General features: G+C 36.2%; 1 protein-coding gene across 3 annotated transcripts in view; it reads right to left on the bottom strand.

Moving 5' to 3' along the window:
- Window positions 1–19,566, bottom strand: part of LOC131072618 (uncharacterized) — a 98,960-nt gene extending 79,394 nt beyond the window's left edge. For 2 of the 3 annotated variants that reach the window (XM_058008841.2, XM_058008842.2), the window contains exons 1-2: window positions 19,128–19,566; window positions 18,200–18,276 (exon numbers count right to left, since the gene is read on the bottom strand). In XM_058008841.2, coding sequence (XP_057864824.2) covers window positions 18,200–18,276; window positions 19,128–19,483 — 433 coding nt within the window. In that variant the 5' untranslated portion in view covers window positions 19,484–19,566. The remainder of the gene's footprint in view (window positions 1–18,199; window positions 18,277–19,127) is intronic. The other variant, XM_058008840.2, reaches the window with a different exon arrangement.
- Window positions 19,567–21,565: the final 1,999 nt, after the last annotated feature.

The raw sequence follows: 21,565 nt of genomic DNA, 5'->3' as shown, positions 1-21,565 counted from the left end.
TTATTTCAAGGATAATCTTTTCAACAAGCATCACTTTGACACAATCATCAAACTTGCTTAGAACCCCAATCTAGGGCCTCTTGAATGGACACATGTTGAAATATTGCAGACCTCATGTTCCAATCTGTTGTGACTATGTAATCCCCTCAAAGCATTGTCCAAACTGAATTCATTGCCCGTCCTCTTCATCATGGGAGTGGCTTCCAAGTTACTTCCTATCTTCACAAACTACAATAACCAAATGATTCAACCTTGCATCAGGAGGTATACACGTATCTGGTTTTTGTTTTCCTTGGGGCAGACTGCCTCCTTGAGACTTCCTAAGCAATGACAATGTAAATATCTTGAGACCATTTCACTTTGTGAGGCTGTTGGCATCTCCATCAACTAGTTACTGCCCTTGCATACACTTTAGATTCTTCCTCTTGCCTTCTTTCCACTGCCATCCACCTTTTGTTCAACATCTCAACTAACTTCTGTTTGCATCTCTTGTCACTAAATCTTCTCCATGATCTTAATCCATCCATTCAAGACCCTCTTAATCATTATTAGAGGTAGGACATTAAAATGATTACTCCAATCAACTAAAATATCTATTTCTTGATCAAATAATAGGTGTTTCAAATCAGAATTACATCCACTAGAGTTCAGTGACACACAAAAGTTTGCCACGAAAAGATAATTATGATATAAGAATCATGAAACACAATAGATACTATTTCAAACAGGCCAACATTGAGCATAATGCAGCCTTAGATAAGCTAACAAAATACTTCCTTCTATTCCAGATCATTGTACAAACAATATGTGTTCTTCAGATTAGCTATTTAACCATGGGTCCAAGACAGCATAATATCATAAGCCTAACATAGTTAAATTCCACCAAACATGCTTAAATCATGAAATCAAGAAAACAAAAAACACAAACTCCTTATCATAAACTGTGTTATGGCCAACCAAACAAAACTTTTATACAAACATCAGGGAATACAAGGAACTAACTTGAAACTTTGAGTGTCATACCAATCATGCCAAAGTGAACCAAATCATCCAAGCAGACATCAATATCTATAATTAGTACCAAGAAAGAAGTCAAGAATCCAGTTTGTTCCTTAGCAAGTAGATAACAAAAATAGGCCAAGATATCTCTAGTACATTCTTCATTGGCACCCTGACTCCTTTGATAAGAGATGACAAAAGGACAGCTCTACTATAACTCCTGTTTGATGCCTACTAGTAGTGCTCCCCCTACACCCTCATCAATACTCCTCTAACTTTTCCTAGATAAATGCAAGCTTCACATGGGAGAACCATTCTCTATTGGCATGAAGAAACTATATGTACCAGCTCCACAATCTCCTCCAACTAAAAACATCACCATTGATCACCATGAAAATATTCGTCACTGATCCCATGTAATGTCCCCTTTTATTTGACCTTAGAAATCAATTAAATGATTGTGATTAAGTTGTCACAAAATAAATAAATTAAAAGATGACTAATTTTAATTATTTAAAAGGGGGTCATAAATCGAGATCATTTATATTTAATTAAATAAATATTTTTCTTCAATTATTTTAATAAGTGACTTTATATTATGCCAAAGGGAAATTTATAAGTGAGTCGCTTTATTAAAAGTACTTCCAGAAGCTTATTATTAAAAATGCATTTAAATTATATTTTTTCCGGAAAGATCCAGAAAATATTATAAAAGGAGGAATGAGGGAGTCATTTGGATTCAGAATGTTTTTATGAAAGATTGTTTATCAAGGATTGAACCAGGGTCATTCTTCAGCCCAGGACAAAAACCCTTGGGTCAGTCGGTGGACTGGACAAAATCCCAACTCCATCTAAGGGTGGATTCATATCAAGATTCCAATGAGCTTCATTTGCGAAATTGGTGAAGTCTTCTTTGAAGACCAATTTCAGAGGTATTTGTCAAATTTTCAGGATAAAAGTTTATACCAGAGATTAACTTTAATTTTCAAAATACGATTATCATGGTTGGAAAAATAAGTGTTTGTTGCTGGGAATAAAGTTGTAGAAAAAAATATTATATAAAAGGGTATTGGTTGTGTTGATGCTTAAACAAATATTATCAGGTTAAAGTCTGAAGTTTAAAGTGGCTTATGTGATTGCATATGGGGAATTAAATATCAAAACTGGTCAATATCTTTCTGGAGAGATACGGTAATAAGGGAATTAGACAAATGTTGGTAGACACTAGCCGATTTTAGACAACATTTCTTGCATTTTGACAACCTTGACAACATTGACAATTTTTGACAATATCGACCAATTTCACAACTTCAAGCAACTTTCACCCTATTGACAACTCACAACCACACTTTGCATTCTTCACAATCACGCCCTCAATTCAAATCCTAGACTCACAATACATACCCCCCTTTCATGGGCAAAGGCTAAAAACTTTGAAACTATTGCCAAGCTAAGCAAAACAACTACCCTAAAAACTGAAAAGTGGGGGTCCCCGTTTGCAATGGGGCGATGTGTGATACATCACAATAGTACCCATGTACAAATGCAATCTCTCACAAAGTTATTTTAGGAGAAAACCCAATGAAACAAAAATCCTCCCCAAAAAAGAGAAAATACAAAATGCTTTCAAAAAAATGAGAAGACCAAAAACCCATGTGAGGAAAATGTCCCCCCAAAGAGACAAAAGAAGAAGAGAGACTATGCAGCAGCCCTCAATTTAGAGTCTCCTACAATGATGGTAGATGCCCACCGCTAAATGTTGAAGATGATCCAATCTTGTTGAACAACATTCCTCCCCTTGGGAAGAAACAAAACCAAGAAACTAAATGTGCGATGTCTCTGAATTATTATCAAGTGTCTCTAAGTGAATGTTGAAATTTGCCACAATCAGTCAAGCGTTTCAGCCCACACTAATGACAATGACAATCCAAAATCTAGTCGAAACGAATGTAGAATAGGTTCCAAAGACAAAGATGGCTCCTCCAAATGCTTATTAAAAATCTCCACACCAATGTCAAATTGTGACAAATGATGAGGTAAAGAAGGAACAAGAGGGTCTAAATGCTCACCCACAACATTTGACGAAAATGCTGCAACTCCATAAGAAGTAACATCAAAAAGAGAAGATGGATATCTTCAATAATGTCCTCCAAGTCTGCAAGATAGGACTCACAAAACAAACCTACAATGTTTGTGAAGTATTCATCCTAAGTAGCTGAATCTAGAAGACAATGGATATCCTGTTGCATTGAATCACAACAAGCCATGGATGTAGCATTACTAGTATCATTAGAAGCAACAATAGATGAAGGAGATGGAATGTCAACATGTCTTTAGAACCTTAGTAGATGATAGAATACCAATATTCAAATGACCAATAGAATCTCCTCAAAGGTGTCCACACTAGATGCCATTGTGTGTACATCAGCCAAAGGAACAATAGAAGCAAAATGAGAGATGTGGACTCAATATTGGCGATCAACCTCCCCAACTGCAAGTATATCTTTGCTGAGAAAATTCCAAATGATGACAAAATCTAGTGTAAAATCAACTCTCTTGCCTACTCGGCCACATATGATATGATAGAATAGATATTGATTGAAAATGAAGGTAAACAAAGAACATCATTGTTAATTCATATAACGTCAGTCGTACAATTTCATAATTCCGATACATTGATTACATGTTAACTATTAGTATGTATGTTAACAAATCAATAATAAAATCTAAACCGAATTATGATGTTTGACCAGTCACACCCTTTCATGTTAACGGGCTATGATAAGCAATTCATAATCGCGTTCCTCACGATCAGCGATGATCTTAGATTGTTATCGGGCTATGTTATTAACGGGCTGTGTTAATATTGTTAACGGGCTGTTAACGGGTGATGAGTGGCACGTAGGGAAGAGATGTGTCTTCCCACATGGGAAGACAAATCTCTTCACTACTTAACCCCTCTTCCACATATATATAGCACACATACAATAAGGAGGAACACAATACTGAAATCAATAAGTGTTGTGCTTCCTTTCATTCGCACTACTGCAGTTCAAATTTAATTCCAGACTATATCTTCATCTCTTCTATCCTCTTGATCACAAAATTTAAATAAACTTAACATGGTATCAGAGCTAAGTTAAGGAAGATCAAATTAAATTCTGTAACGATCTTATAGACATTCACCCAGCTCTTAGTAGATCACATTCCTATAATCCTAATGGCAACCGGAGTTAGGTTTGAAGATCGACTAGATGGAGCATCAAATTTTGTATCTTGGAAATTCAGGATCATGCTTGTTTTGAAAGAAAATAAAATGGACTCCCATGTCAAAAGTGAAATTCCTAAACCCTCTGATGATACGGAGAAAATTCAGTGCAGCAAGGACAGTGAGAAGTCTCTTAAGATAATTGTGGGTTCAGTGAGAGACCACATTGTGCCAGTTATTTCTAAATATGAGACGGCTTTTCAAATGTTCAAAGCCCTAGCTAACATTTATGAAATTAACAACACTAGCAGGGCTCTCACCTTGAAGAATCAACTACACCATATAAAGATGAATAAAGGAGAGACAGTTACATCCTATTTCTTGAGGATCACTGAGCTTAGGGATCAACTATCCACTATTGGACATCTAGTAGACAACAAAGAACTTGCTATGATGGCCCTAAATGGACTTCCTACCTCGTGGGAATCGTTCATTCAAGGAATCAGTGCTCGTTCTAAATTTCCTAAGTTTGATAGATTGAAAACCAATTGCATTCAAGAGGAATCTTCGCTTGTCACAAGAGGAATAAAACAAAACAATGGTAATGAGGACATTCAAGTTCTAAACTCTAATTCCCACAAGAAAGGAAAGAAGAAGAACGTTAAGAGAAGGAGGGACAACGGCTCAAATGGAAAGAGGTCTTCAAAGAAGAAGAGAGACATGTCTGAAGTACAACGTTTCAGATGTGACCAATATGGGCACTATGCAATGAAATGTCCAGACAGGATCAAGCAACAGGCTTCAATGGTAGAAGTTAACAAAGGGAGTGATTCCGAGAGACTAGTCTTCTACTCAGCCCTCTCTAGTCAAGTCACCTCCAGTTCCAACACATGGGTGATAGACAGCAGAGCATCTCGACACATCACTGGATTTCGTGAACACCTAGATACACTTGTGGAAAATTCAAATGAAGAAGTGACAATTGGTGATGACTCAAATTATCCAGTTATGGGAATAGGAACCTGCAATATCAACCTAAAGTCAGGCATATCCCTACAGCTGACTGGAGTTCTATTTGTACCTGGTATAAAGAGAAACCTTGTCTCAGTTTCTACACTTGAAGATAAGGGTTACAGATTAACCTTTATGGAAGGAAAGGTACTTGCTTGGCCAAAGAACTCCATCATCAAGAAAGCCCACACCATTGGAGTAAGACAAGGGAGCCTCTACAGACTTTGCACCACTCCACCTGAAGCCTTGATTCATGAGACTCCAGATTCGAATGAACTTTGGCACAGAAAATTAAGGCACCTTCATTTCTATGCCCTACCTAAGATAGAGAAGATGGTGTTTGGCTTACCCAAGCTAAGTCACAGTTCTAAAGGAGCATGCAAGAGGTGTGCCTTGGGAAAGAATACTAAAGGGTCTTTCAATTCTAGCAACAGTAAATCCAAAAATGTATTAGAATTAGTTCATTATGATTTATATGGACCATGTTTGTACCCTCCTTAGGAGGATTTTTATATTATGTAATATTTGTAGATGATTATTCTAGGAAGACCTGGATATATTTTCTGAGGTACAAAGAATCTGAAGAAATCCTTTCTAAATTTAAGGAATTCAAAGCTCTTGCAGAAAACATGACAGGTAAGAAAATCATAACCTTAAGAACAAACAATGGGGGGGAATACACTTCTGATATGTTTAAAGATTATTGTATAAATGTTGGGATTAAGAGGGAGTTAAGTGTACCTTATAACCCACAACAAAATGGGGTAGCTGAAAGAAAGAATAGGACTATAGTAGAAGCTGCTAGGGCTATGTTGTTTGACCAAAATATAGAAACCTCATTTTGGGTTGAAGCATCTAGGACAGCTGTGTACATTCAAAATAGATGTCCTCATTCTCTTCTTGATAATAAAAACCCTGAAGAAGCCTTTACTGGTAACAAACCTGACATAAGTCATCTCCGGATCTTTGGGTGTCCAGTCTGTATTCATGTTCCCAAAGAAAAGAGATCAAAATTAGAACCTTCTGGAAAGAAAGGGGTATTTGTTGGGTACAGTGAAACCTCTAAGGCTTACAGAGTATACATACCTAGACAAAGGCAAATTGAACTAAGCAGAGATTTCATCTTTGAAGAAGACATAGCATTCAAGAGGTCCAAAAGCTCTACTGAATTGGAAAACCAAGATCCTCCTACAAGCATGGATGAGGATCCCACCCCTGAGATTCAGAGGGAGACCCCTGAAAACGTTGAGCCTGAAGTTCAAGACTTACCTTACATTATCCCGAAATGAGGAAGAGACCGCTTTGGGCTAAAAAGATGCTTCAAGAAGCTGAAAATTATGCTGCTCCAAAGGGGACCTTCAGAGAAAGTAAGAGACCTAACCTATTTTCCAGTTATGCTGCCTTGATGAGTGAGACCATTGGTGCAGAACCTTCCTGTGTTGGAGATGCTCTCAAGCATCAAGTTTGGAAAGATGCTATGTCAGAAGAGTATCAGTCAATTCTAAAAAATAATGTCTGGGATATTGTGCCTGGGCCAAAAGGCAAATCTATGGTATCTTCTAAATGGCTCTTCAAAATCAAACATGCAGCAGATGGCAGCATTGAGAAGCACAAAGCAAGGTTTGTTGCCAGAGGTTTCTCACAGAAAGAAGGTATTGACTATGAAGAGACATTTGCTCCTGTTGCCAGATACACTTCTGTCCAAGCAGTTTTGGCTATTGCAGCATCTAAAGAATGGAAAGTCCATCAAATGGATGTTAAGACTGCTTTTCTAAATGGTAAGATTGAAGAAGTTTATTTGGAGCAACTTGAAGGTTTTGTGATTCATAAGGCTGAATCACATGTCTGCAGATTAAAGAAAGTCCTATATGGACTGAAACAGGCCCCCAGAGCATGGTATGAAAGAATTGATCACTATCTCTTGGAATTAGGGTTTTCCAAGAATGAAGCAGATCCATATCTCTACTACAAGGTAATCAATGGTGAATTATTAATTCTTATTCTTTATGTTGATGATCTACTAATCATAGGAGAGGATAATCGTATTTCTCGGTGTAAGAAAGAATTAGCCTCTGAGTTTGATATGAAGGATTTAGGAATTCTTCACTACTTCATTGGATTGGAAGTTTGGCAGCAAGCAGATGGTATAATTTTTAATCAAGGAAAATACACCATTGATATACTCAAGAGATTTGGAATGATGGATTGTAGATCCATGACCACACCTATGGAGACAAATCTACACAAGCCAAAGGAAGCAGCTGCAGAATCAGAGTTTGCAGATCCTACTCTCTACAGACAGATTATTGGATATCTGATGTATTTGGTAAACACAAGACCTGATATATGTTATGATGTTAATACACTAAGTCAGTTTATGTGTGAACCTAGGGAAATACATCTTGTTGCTACAAAGCATATTCTGAGATATCTTCGGGGAACTATTGGTTTTGGTCTGAAATATAAACATGTAGACCTTGACCTACACGGATTCACTGATTCTGATTGGGCTGGAAGCATAGTTGACAGGAAAAGCACATCAAGATGTTGCTTCAGTTTAGGATCAGGAATGATCTCATGGATATGTAGAAAACAGTCTTCAGTTGCTCAGAGTTCTACAAAAGCTGAATACATTGCAGCCTCCATGGGAGCAAGACAAGCAGGTATGGCTCCAGAAATTGCTTGTAGGACTGTTTGGGCAGCCCTTAAATCCTACTGTCATCTATTGTGACAATCAGAGTTGCATCAAGCTTTCAATGAATCAGGTATTTCATGACAGGTCTAAACACATTGAGATTCCTTATCACTATGTTCGAGATATGGTGGAAAGGAATGTGATCCAACTGAATTATATTAGTACAGGTGATCAGATTGCAGACATTCTTACCAAGCCTCTCTCCAGGATCAAGATTGAACACTTTAGAGATAAACTTGGTATGGTTGAAAATGTTATTTAATTTTGAGATAGAGTCTCATTTATTCTGATATACTAATATATTTAAGATTCTTAATGTGTAAACTCTTTTATTTGTCATGTGTGTGACTCCATGACTTCATGGGCCCTCTTGTGAACATTATTGAAGGGTGACGTCTCTTCAATAATGTACACTTGTTTCAAATTGATATTGTAAGGTAACGATTTTACAATTATCAATTTATCTATCTTGATGGATATCATGTGACTTGATATCTGTGGACATGTCATGATAGAATATATCTTTGAGACATTATGGTAGATATCAATTGGTTGGTATCATTAAATAAACCATAATTATGATAGAGATCTTCATGGTGAATATTATGGACATAATATTTGTGGACATGCCATGAATCATTATCAGTATGGTAGGCATCATGTGACTTGATGCCAGTGCACATACCTTACTTGATAACTATGAGTTACGGTGAGTATCATGAGACTTGATATTCATTGTTGAACCATATCTCTGGATATCACTATGGTGTGATATCTCTTCTCTTCACAATCGATGGATGAATTGTGATGCTTCTCTAACATGAAATGTGTCCTCCCTGGTTAAGAGGGAGTGTTAGTTCATATAACGTTAGTCGTACAATTTCATAATTCCGATACATTGATTACATGTTAACTATTAGTATGTATGTTAACAAATCAATAATAAAATCTAAACCGAATTATGATGTTTGACCGGTCACACCCTTTCATGTTAACGGGCTATGATAAGCGATTCATAATCGCGTTCCTCACGATCAGCGATGATCTTAAATTGTTATCAGGCTATGTTATTAACGGGCTGTGTTAATATTGTTAACGGGCTGTTAACGGGTGATGAGTGGCACGTAGGGAAGAGATGTGTCTTCCCACATGGGAAGAAATATCTCTTCACTACTTAACCCTTCTTCCACATATAAATAACACACATACAATAAGGAGGAACACAATACTGAAATCGATAAGTGTTGTGCTTCCTTTCATTCGCACTACTGCAGTTCAATTTTAATTCCAGACTATATCTTCATCTCTTCTATCCTCTTGATCACAGAATTTAAATAAACTTAACAATCATTATCATCTCAAATTACTGCTCTTGGAAGCCTAAGAATGGAAAGAAAGCTAAATTTTGGGAGGACTCTTGGGACGGGGCCTCAACTCTATCATTGCAGCTTGATCTGCAGGAGGTCAAGGATAGGTTGAAGGCATTGTCAAGGGTTCAGGTTAGGGACTGCATCGAAACCTATCTAGTTGATAGTAGGACTATATGGAGATGGAAGGAGATGTCCAATCTTGGTCTCCCTCAATCTCATGTTGACAAATTGACAGCTAAACTGCAAAAGAGGAAGATTCTTCTTAAAGAAAAGGATGATGTTATCTGTTGGTGTGCAGCTAAATCAGGTAACTATAGTGTGAAATTGGGTTATATGGCTAAGGAAGGATTAGTGCAAAAAATTGATTGGTCCGCTCATCTATGCTGGAATAGATTTTGCCTTCCCAAGGCCAGCTCCTTCACTTGGATGGCTATCTAAAATAGAATTTTGACAAGCCACCCATTAAGGAAATTTGGTTTCTTTGGCCTCTCTAGGTGTGCTTTCTGTAAGGCTGACAATGAAACCATAGACCATATTTTGTTGAGGTGCCACTTTGTGATGGCCTCTTTGACAATGATTTTGAGCAAGATGAAGATCGCGTGCCCCTTGCTTGTGAGCATATTAAATCTATTTAACATGTTGCCGATCCTTCAACACCATTCAACATTTGGTCGTCTCTAGAAGATTATACCTTCAACTGTGATTTGGGAACTATGGAAACAAAGGAATGGGAGTCTTTTAGGACAAAGCTATTGAGGTGGATGTGTTCTAGGCAAAGTTGGATAGAGCTATCATGGAAATAGCTTATAACATTGTAAGATTTTTTCTTCAAACCAAATTTTTTTCTCCTCTTCGGATGAATACATGAGTAGGTCTTGGAACAATTTATGTATCCCCCCTATTAATGGGGCGAAGAGAGCTAATTGCTTAAAGCTGGTAAGGCTAACTACTACTTGGTCTCCTCCAAACAATGGGTGGATTAAAATGAATTTCGATGGCACTTCTAGAAGTAATCTAAGTCGATTTGGTGTGGATTTATTTTTAGAAATACATAGGGCAAGATTTTGGCAATGTTAAGTCTCGCTCAACCTGAAGGAACTAATAATGAAGCAAATCTTCACACAGTTAGGCTTGGTTTGGATTGGGACTTCAGTCTAGGAATTAGCAAAATTTGTATCAAAGGGGACTCCTTTTTGACAATGAATGCCCTCAAGAAAAGGAGTATTTGCAATTGGAAGTTAACAAGAATTCTCGATCAATGCCTTAGTCTCCTTGGCAATTTTGAGGAGTTTTGTTTGGGCCATATATTCAAGGAGGCCAACAAGGAAACCGATGCACTGGCTAATAAGGCCATTGATGGGGCAGCCTGCCACGTCTCCTGATGACAAGTTGTTGTCATTTCAAATCTTCATCACTCATATAATGTGTCTTATTCCCTTGTGTGAGCCAAGATTAATAATTTCAAACGACATGGCTAGTACTTTGGTTTGCAACTCGCGAGGTGTTGAAATTATGATTTTTGCATATGAAATCTCCTAGCCCTTTTCTTTAAATGCACTTATTTTAGCTATGGTGCGCATTTTTGGCTTCTCTTCTATCATGGAGTGTGCTCTCGCTTTGTGCACAAATGTAAGGCAAATGACATTCATGGGGCCTCTAACAAACTTGCATCTTAGCAAAATCTTTCATTCGAGGTCACCGATTGTCTTGAAATCCATTTGCATGGCGCTTGATCATGTTTTTGTGTTGTATATTCCTAAATAAAGGGTCAATAACTTAATACATCGATCTCTTCCCAATTCATAGCAATTCTCTTGGACTTGGGGTTAGAGAAATTCAATATCAAATGAATGGTTCTCAATCTAAATACCCTAGATGGCATGTGGGCCTCAATTCGATTATGGACTATGCACTTGTTGGCCATGACTACCCCAACAATGTGAGTCGCTGGCAAGTTGTGGCTTCTTCTATGGGTAGGCGTTGGGCCCCTTTCCTAGTGGAGGTTCTTGGTGGCAATGTTTCTAAGAGGCATTCCCTGGCACGAAAGGGTGTGGAGTTCCTCAAGACAATTACCAACATTGCTAGCCCAAATTCCAAGGAGTGGGCCTTTGCCTTGGAGAACATCCTTGCTCAAGAGGAGGTTTTGTCTATGTTTCTTGCTAGGCTTGACTTTTGCTTTGTTTTTTAATGGTTCTCTCTGCTATTCAACAACATTTTGTTATAGCTCTTACAATCTTAAAATTATAGCTATCAATCAATTAATGACCCCATCTTCAAGCCTACTGCATGTTGCCCCGGAGGGCTTTTGCCTATGGGGTTTGATTTAGATATTTTGTGTTCCTCACTCGATACAACTCTGTAATTTTCAAAGAAAGTTAATATAATTATGGGGATGACCCACTTAATGTCAGCTTACCTATCAAAAAAAAAAAAGTTTTTTTAAAAGAGTGACCAAAAGTGATGCTAGGAATGGGCACAAATTTGAAAATTAAAGTTTGGAGAGTAAAAGAAAAAGAAAATGATAAATATTTTTCCTCAAAAAGCCTAAATAAGGAGTTGAATGGGCTACCATTTTCATATTGCAAATTCATTTTTCTTGAGATTGAATACTGTTCATCTTTCTTGCCCTTGGAAAAAACCCTCCTATTTATTTTTAATAATTTCATCCAAAAATCATCATTGTGTTCAATAGATACAAAGTTCTTCCAAAGTTATGTTGCTGATTAGGAGATTTTCAATATAAATTTCAGTTTCATGTGGAGTTTCACACTTTGATCTGTGAGATGTTATTATGCTAATGATTTTTAAGTATTTATGGTAGAGTGAGATCTCAGTGTTGAAATTATTAATATTAATTAGTTTGCATTGGCTAGTTGTTCCTTATCCCAATCGCCCCATATTAATTACTGTTTGTAACTTTTAATATGGATTTTTACTGAGGCAACCATACTACTTATACTACCTCAACCACACCGTCACTATGTGTGAGGTAGCAATTAAAGTGAACAAAGGGAATATGATTTTTCTGTTGAAGGGAAGCTGCATTCCATTTAAATTTTAAATAAAGTTGGGATATTGAAAAGCTGTAAATTGATTTTTTGAAGGCTGTGACCCCTTGAAAATAGGCTACGATTCATGCATTGCAGCTACTGCCCTTTGGGGAGAATATTATGGTAAGGGAGGACTCATTTGGGGTCTATACAATAATTTCAATTATTATTTATTTCAAGACCTTTTCTAATATTATTGCAACAGATGGATATCTTCAACTTACAATTATAATTATTTCTGATTTTGTATTTACTGACCAGAAATAATAAAATATTTGTGCTCTTGTATGCATTGTTATTTTCTGTATAATTTACCACAAAAAATATTATAAATTTAGAAGTGAATTTAAAGATTGTAAGTCTGGATGGCTATGCCACCACAACATTAAAAATCACTTTTATGTTTGCTGTTGTTATTTCTTGTTGAATTTAGGCAATCAGATGTTAATCTAATTAATTAGATTATAATCAGACTGAGAATAAGCAGAAATAACAATAAAGCACACAACACAAGACACAAATACCCTGGGAAAACCTCCCTCTTGGAGGAAAAACACAGCATCAAAGATTCAGATCAGTTCCTTTATTTATAAGCAGATTACATGAACAGTATGTATCAGATTACTTATCTGATTGTAGTGCCAATCTAGGGCAGATTAAACCAAGTATATGCAGCTGTAGTATATCTTTAGAGAAAGCAGAATATCGACACCACTTGGAGAAGGAGATCGCTGAAGTATAGGACACCACCTTGCCCAGCAAGCTGTCCAATGGATTTGCTCAACGATCGGATAGACTTGCAGCAGTATGAAGACTTAGATCGCTTTCTTTCCTTCCAAGTTCGCTGACTAGATTCACATAAGGCTAACGGCACTTGATGAAGATGATACATTGTGTTTGAAGTGTGAAATGAATCTTGATTATATACAAGATTCATGTTCAAGTTTTCCAAGTCAGCTTTAACAAAATTGCCGCTATTTTACATATTTTAGTTTTGCCCTTTTAGCGCCCAATTTGGGGCCTACATAAATTGCAAGTTATACCACGTTTCATTTTGGGCCCAGCCCTATTTAGACATGTAATTGCTTAACCTTATTACAATATGATTAATATTTTAATTGCCACAAGGCAAGTTTAAAATATAATCCAAACTAGCTATCCATTTCAACATTTCTAACGTTAATCTATGCAATTCTCTACTAGATTCAAGATTTGTAATTAATTTTGAAGGCTTTCCATTAGAAATTATTTTATTATTTCCGAATTTCTGTATCAATTGTGATATTGAGTTGTGCAACTTGCCACCAACAAGATTTTTTCTGTAATGAACAATCTAACCCCTTTCACCATATGCTCTCACCTTGCTCACATCATGATCTTGGTAATCAAAAGGTGTTAAAGTTGCATACATTGTCCATTATAAAATTGCAAAAAGCAGAAAATTTTCAGTTTGAGACATTACACAACATAAGACAATCCCTTGCCATACTTTGGTGGTGTAGACTCACAAAAAAGGCTGCTCCTTTTATATTACTTGGTGCTTTAATATGATCGTCTTGTCCAAATGACTCATCTTTCTTGCTTTGGACATGATTTGGGTGAAGTTAAGGATGGAGCCTGCAACACTTGTTATCCCAATGTCCTCTAATTTGCAGTGGGAACAATAATTGTAGGCTTTACACATGCTCAAATCAGATTTCTCATTGCCTTCCTTGAGTGTGCTTTTGTCTTTATCTTGCCTAGACTTAGGTGAGTAGCTCTTTCTTTTTCCATCCACACTATAAGAAATATGCTACTTAGTGGTGGTGTTTATTTTGCATATAAAACTGCAATGGTTATTTCTCCCACAAAGTATGCATGGAAATTGTAATTTGCAATCTTGTGCTCCAAGTCCATTTCTTTTGCGATTTGAACAAAAGATAATATCTTAACCACATGCTCCATGACTTCTTTAGGCTTGGTTAGTGATGAAGTAGGCATAGTGAAATCTCCCCATTTTTTCTTTACTTCTTTGAGCGAAGTTTTGCTTCCCTCCATTTCCTTAGATTAATGCTCTTTCTTTGGAAACATCCTACAATCATCTTGAGGATCAACAAACACAATATTAGATTAATCTCTACCACCCATGAGCTGCCCTTGGTTTATGCATAGTAAAGATCCCTCAAATGGCGGCTTTTCTTCACTATGATGGCCTTGGACATTTTTAACAAGTTCTCTTCCATCATATCTCAACCTTGCAAGAATTTTTGAACCTACATCCTTCACACACTCTTCAAATTCACAAATGGAATTATTAGTTTCCAAATTATTAATTAAAATTGGTTCTTGGATACTCTTGCATACCTTTTCCATTGTTTTTTCTTTTTCTTCTTTTTTGAGAAGGGGCTGTTCCACTCTTCTTTGTAGACTCCTCTTCCTCTTCTTCAAGCCTCTTTTAAAATGGCGGATATCTCCCAAAGAGTTGTATTTCCCCTCCATAGCTAATTCATGGCTTTCTTGGAGATCTTCAAGCTTCTTTTTCATGGATTTTGTCATTGTTGATTCTTTGCAACCTAGACACCTTGATATTGATTGCATTGATTGCAAATATGGTTATACACACAAACCCTATGTATACCATAATCCTACACAAGCCACAACAAACTTATGCTTAAAGAAAATACAAAACCAAGAATTTGTATTGTGCTACTTAATGAATAGTTAAATGACAGTCTTTAATGAATGATAATTATGCTGTGCTACTTAGAAAAATAAAGTGCTACAACAAAACACAAAATTTGAGGCAGATAAACCCAAAGCGGCATGAAAAACCTAGCTAGTAGAGACAACTGTTATTCTACTTATGCATGTTACTCATAAAATGGATGATAAACATACAAATGTTCTCCCTTACTTGGGAAGGCATAACGCATGATTGTCCTCTCTGGCTTGCTTAAGCCCAAGCTCACATTCCATATATAGAGATTTCCAAAACCTTAAGAAATAAAGACACATGCAATCTTTCACCTCTCTTCTAGAAATAGAAGTGATAGTGCATCATTTGTCATCTCTTGTGTGACTTCTCATCTGTGCTTGATGGAAAGGACAAAAATAGCACATTCCTCTGCTCTAGGAAAGCATCAAAAATAGATAAGACAAAGTGTGATGTCCATGTTTATACATCTCCTATTTTACATAGTCTTGGATGACGACACACCTATGTCGTACTTTAGGACCATAATGTAACTGGACTACAGTCCTGTCTACTTTTCCTACTCTGTTCCTTCGTGTCTTTGTGTTGCAACTGTCCATGTATCTGAATTTATTTTTCTGTTCATATTTTGCTGATTGGGTCTACAAGTTCAATAAACTACAATCCATTCAGATCATTGGATTGATCTATCACCCTAGAACTATCATGGTGCAAATTTTATGTCGGTCAACCACTCTCAAATGGCACTTGACTTATGACTTGACCTATTTAGTATTTAAGAAAACTCTTCAAAATGTTTTACCTCCTTTTTATCTTGGGTATAACATTGCAAAGGCTGAGCCACCTGATGTGACCACCTGAATTAAATGATTTTCAGGTGCTGACAAGGACTAACAAAACAATTTTGCTATGATTTGCGAGAATGAATGTTGTAATATATAAGTTCAACAGCTAATATCTAATATATGTTGATATTGATTGTGTTAAGTGATCTGTAATCCAACACTCTAGTCCCTCTTCCTCCTTGGTTTCCTCTTGTCAACGAAGGAGCATAAATATCCTCCCTCTCCTTCCTCCAATCCACATGGATGAAGAATCAAATTGAGATGTTCTCATGATATCTAAAGAACAAAAATAGTTCAAAGAAGTGGTCAGTTACATGCACATACCCTTTGAATCATGCAACTGAAGAATGTTAATGAGGGAAGCAGTGCAAATAGTCAAGAGTTATGCCTCTTCCTGTGGGAGATTTTCGACTATGGTTTATGTTTTTTGTTGTTCAATGTCTTTTGGGTTTTCTTGTTAGTTAATAAACCAGCCCCTGTAGCAGTACTGTTAGTTGTAATTGTGGATTGTGCTGTATAGTTTTATTTGAGGCTGTGGGGCATTTTTTGACATATAATATTTTAAATTTATAATAGAAAAGAACACATAGTATATCTACTAACTAGAATTGTGAATAAATATAGCATTTCTAACAACTAAAATTGTGAATGAATTTGAAGCAATATTCTAGAAGATGACAGCTCATTTATCGAAGTAAGCAATTATATTGCTGGGGAAATCACCTGTCATTGTGATTTCCAAAACTCTTATAAGACAAAATCTGAGAATATTCAGAGATAAAGAAGAATCAAAGAGAGAAACAAAAGACATGCACCTGTCATAAGATATAATAAAACTGATTCAAGTTCAACTCTACATGCAATTATCTTACTAGAGTAATTAGGAATATTAATCCATGTGATTGGTCAACCCTGACAGTTCTAATTTCATTATTTCACCAAAGATGCACAGAATCAAACAGTACTGCTGACTGCTGAATAGCCCAGGGCCAAAAAGCTGGTTCCTAAACTTGGATGTAGCAATTGTCCAGTATATTACAACTATGCTCAGACATTAAAGGCCAAGACTATTAAAACTTAGTCTGTCTTTAGTTAATAACTTAGTTTCATATAAAAAGCTCACTGAGGCTTTCTTGTCTGACAAGTACCTTTATTTCTCAAAGCAGCTTTGCAGGTACATATGTTTTGCCAGTTTTGGAACAGCAAAAATCCTAGTATCTAGGATGTACAACCCATATGCATAATCAATATGTGTGTGCAAACCCTACTCAGTCACTATCAGCATGGTTATTATAATCCAGCCTGTCTTTGGGTAATTGGATATGAGAAGCTCACTCAGGCTTGCTTGTCTGACTGGTGACTTTTTTTCTCAAAGGAGCTTTGCAGATATGTCTTGGAACTGCAGAAAATATAGTAACATGGATGTATAATAGGTAATAATATGTACATAATCGATATGCATGTATAAACAGATGTATTAGTACATCGTTATATAGGTTGAAAACATAATATATAGATGTCCAGAGAGCTGCATTTCATTTATGAGTTTGGCAGAGTTTGATATCACCCACCACAATTCAACTCCAGCTACAGTCCACCCCACCTAAATAATGTCAACAAAAGTCATGTCGGCCATGGAGACTCTTGAGAGAAGGGTCCTATTTCAAAATGCTTCTAACCATAACCACACAGAAACTCGGGATCACAACAAGGACCCCAGCACTATGCCTTTAAGCAAGTCCTAGCAAGCATATTGAAATGTAATAAAGTGCATCTTTGATCCTATACAAATTCATACTCATTATAAATGGCATCCCCGTCTCTGTCACTCTCTCCCTTTGGCTGTGTTAATAACAAATACACTAATGATAATAGCAAAAGAGAAAGACTCGGAAATAGAGAATATGCCTTTGCTTACAGTGTTGTTTCACTGCTTACAACTTAAACAAAAAGGAGGCGTTTCTCTACAAACTGATGGTTTGAAAAGCCCGCCTCTATGACTGCACACAATTTCAGACTCAGCTAGCTAACACAATATTAAAGTCTGCTGCTAATGTAATACAGATTAAAACATAATAAATTATCATATATACCAATAAATGAAGATAGATCAATCCTAATGCATGCTGTTCAAATTTTCCACTTAATGCCTGCTGCCCAAAATTTCCATTTAATCTCTAATGTTCTAGGTTTCCATTTAATGCCTACTGTTTTGTGTTCCATTGGCAAGAAACCCTTTCCACAATAAAATAGCCCATACCCTCAAAATGCATTTATGAAGATAACAAAAACTATTAGCGTCCCTTTATAAAATGGCAAAAACTCATACCGTTTCTCATATTCATTCGCCTCTCCAATAGTCTCAGCGGGCCTGAGCCTTCCACGCAAGCTTCATAGAGTATCAATCTGCCATATAAAAATAACAATAATTACAGCACTCTGGCACTCAAGTAATTAGAAATCAAGTAGTATGCTCATAAGTGACCAGTCATCCAAACTTTCGCAGCAGAGCTCTAAGGTACAAATCAACGTGTCATATACCACATCCAACTATAAGTGCAGAATATCCCAAGGTACAAGGCTGAGTGTAAAACATATTAAAATGTTAAAACTGGATTAAATATCACGCTGAAGAAAACTGAAGAACTGAAATTAAATAAAATACTACATCAAACCGTAAGAGGAGGTGTGTTATCTGCTGAAATTGAATAAAATACCACATTGAATCCTAAGTTGGGGAAGACAAATTAATTGTTGAAATTGGATCAAATACCAAATCCAACTTTAAGAGAGGGGAAAACAGATACGAGTATTGAAAAGTAATAAAATATCGCATCCAATCCTAAGTGAAGGAAGGCATTCTTTTAGCTTGGTAAATGAATGGCTGGGGTTATCCCTTAGTGCGCCATAGTTATAGCTCATTAGGGAGTCATCAACCTGGCCGGAAAATGTAACCTAACTGATATACAGAAAATCTTAGTAATAAATAAAATACTAGACCCAACTGGAGATAGGAGAATCCATGTAAGTATTGAAATTGGAAAAAATGGGCATCGAACTCTAGGTGTTGCGAGTTATCAGCATATCCGAAAAGTCCTGGACAGCAACTTATTACCCAAGAGATACCACTGGACCAGAGAAGTGAAACTCGCCATTGAAAACATTCAAGAATAAGACAAGTTATTATAATTAACTTTTAATTATATGGTTTTTGGAAATTAAAAGAAACCCCAAGGACAATTAGTAAATATTCTCACAATGCAAGTTCCCTTGCAGCTCGAGGGCTCCTGAATCGACCATCTTTATCTCGGGTCGCTGTTATGGGATTCCAATGTTGGTCTGTTGGAGAAGATAAGCGCCCATATTCATTGGGTATTTCAGAAACCGCATGAGAATTTTTTCCTGGCTGGGCCAAAGTAGAAGCGCACCTTACCACCATAAGGCTCTGTAATGCAGCACCAAAAATTAATTTTCCATTATTAAAGCCCAAGCAGTTTCCATGGCAGTTATTTGTGGTTTTAAAATGAAGCGTTAAAAGCCCAGCTGGAGGAACCGACGAAGAATACAATGCAGAATGACTAATCCTTAAGCGAACTGCCATTGCTGGAACCATAGGGAAGGTCCGGGTGTATACAGAAGATGTGTGTATTTAAGTGCATCCCTCCCGTCTATGATGATAGTTTTGCCTTTATTTTGGTTTATTTTTTAATCTGTCTACCAGATGGATATCGAAAAGGATTAACGACGTAACCTGGCTCACAAAGGTAATCCACGTTTAAATCATATTTTACACGTCGATTGAGGTAAATTTAATACAAATTATGGGAAAATTTTAGTTTAGAATTGTGAGAGACGAAATAATAGAATTTTGAAACCTGAAAATTAAAGGAGTGTAGTAGGCCTATTTAGTTTATTTTTTAGGTTAATAGATAATTGTAATTTATTATATTATAAGTTTTGAATTGTAATTTATTATTTTGTTTATGTTTGGATGTGTTGGAAATAAAAGTGTGAAATTTTAATTTTTTTATTTGTAAAATTTGGTGAGAGTTGAATTAACATATGTAGAAATGAATGAAATCAATTTATGAACATAAATCAATATTTTGAATGTAAAAATAAATTTTATATATAGAAGCAAATAAGGAGCTTTTTAAGTTAGGATTATTCTAGCTAGTTGTTGGGTAAAAAGGGTGAGAAATTATTTTATTTTATTTTTGTATGAAAAAAAAATTGAACTTAGCACCATTTAGATGCTTACATGGACTTTGTCATTAAAACAAGTGTCATTTGGGAAATGCTTAAGATGTCAATGTAATTTTGAATCTTTATGATGTTATAGATCTATCTTGAATTTCTCTTGATTTCTAAACATGTAAAAAATGAATTGGGTTTTGTTCTTCAATACAACACTCTGGCATACAAGTTAATGAATTCTATGCTTATTTTAGCTCACGATGGCTAGTTAGAAAAAGAGACCATAAGCTAAAATTTAAATTTCGATTTGAATGTTTATGGGTTATTTCAATATTGAACTAAACTAAAGTAGCTAAATTTTGCACTCAAAGATTTGCCTCAAAAAATAATAAATGGATAACTAACAATGAGGACTAGTCCTTGGGATGTGTGAAAATGGAATTAAGTTAGGCTTTGGTTTTTTTCAACTTTTATATTGAAATGTGTCACTTATATACTAGTCATCACACTTGGGACAACCTTTTGAAAATGAACCCAAAACAAAGGACAAAAATTCACAAATTATATAATTTTCAGCATTGCATTTGCTCCCACTTTAAATTACATGTGAATTATTATGAAGATAAATGTCAAAGTTTAAAAAGCACTTAGCATTAAATAAAATATTTAGACACTTATCCCCCGTTAATGGAGTTGGTGGAGTTGATTCTCAAATTTCTCAAGCCTTTGCAATATGGCAACATCCACACCAGGTTGGGTGAAGCTCGACTTTGATGTTGCCTCCCAAAGTAATCCTAGCTCATCAAGAGCAAGCTACATTTTATGCAACTAGCAAGACAATATTCTTTTTACCTCTTCTCTTCCATTGATTATGGGCACCAACAATGAGGTTGAGTTTTAGGCTCTCCTCCATGGATTGAGGCACGACATGCTACCCATTTAGAAATCAAAGGTGATTCCCTTGTGGTTATTGATGTTGTTAGATATCAAACTAATCTTAGTTGGTGTCTACAAGTCCTCCTAGATGAAATTCTCGTGGTTCTTGAAAGAATCCCTACCACTATGGCTAATCATGTTTATTGTGATGGCAACTTAGTTGTTGACAAGCTTTCCATTCATGTAGCAAATGGTTTAGCTTCCTTTGCTTTGGCTCCTTTCAATTCAAATGGCAAGTGGTGTGGCTTAGTACCTAGATATTGGCATTCCAAGTTACTGGCACTTGGTATGAGTTTAGTGGTATTTTCCAAGGTTCGAGCTAGAATATCCTTCTTTTCAACCTTCAAATCAATCAACTCTACATCAATATGCTCTACTTTTATCGCAATGATCTTCATTTTATATAGCCAAGTGGCATTTTATGTCAACAACCAAATTGACTCCCATCTTGTCACTTTCTTCCATATTATTTTCTATTAGAATAAGTTAATTACATGTGGTCAACACAGACCAAGGGAAGTTTCCAGACTTTCATATATTTCACGTGTAGCCATTCAATGCC

Source organism: Cryptomeria japonica, chromosome 10 (genome assembly GCF_030272615.1).
Source record: "Cryptomeria japonica chromosome 10, Sugi_1.0, whole genome shotgun sequence".
Lineage (NCBI taxonomy): Eukaryota > Viridiplantae > Streptophyta > Pinopsida > Cupressales > Cupressaceae > Cryptomeria > Cryptomeria japonica.
The sequence above is the reverse complement of the archived record's forward strand: the minus strand, read 5'-3'. Positions and strand labels throughout refer to the sequence as shown.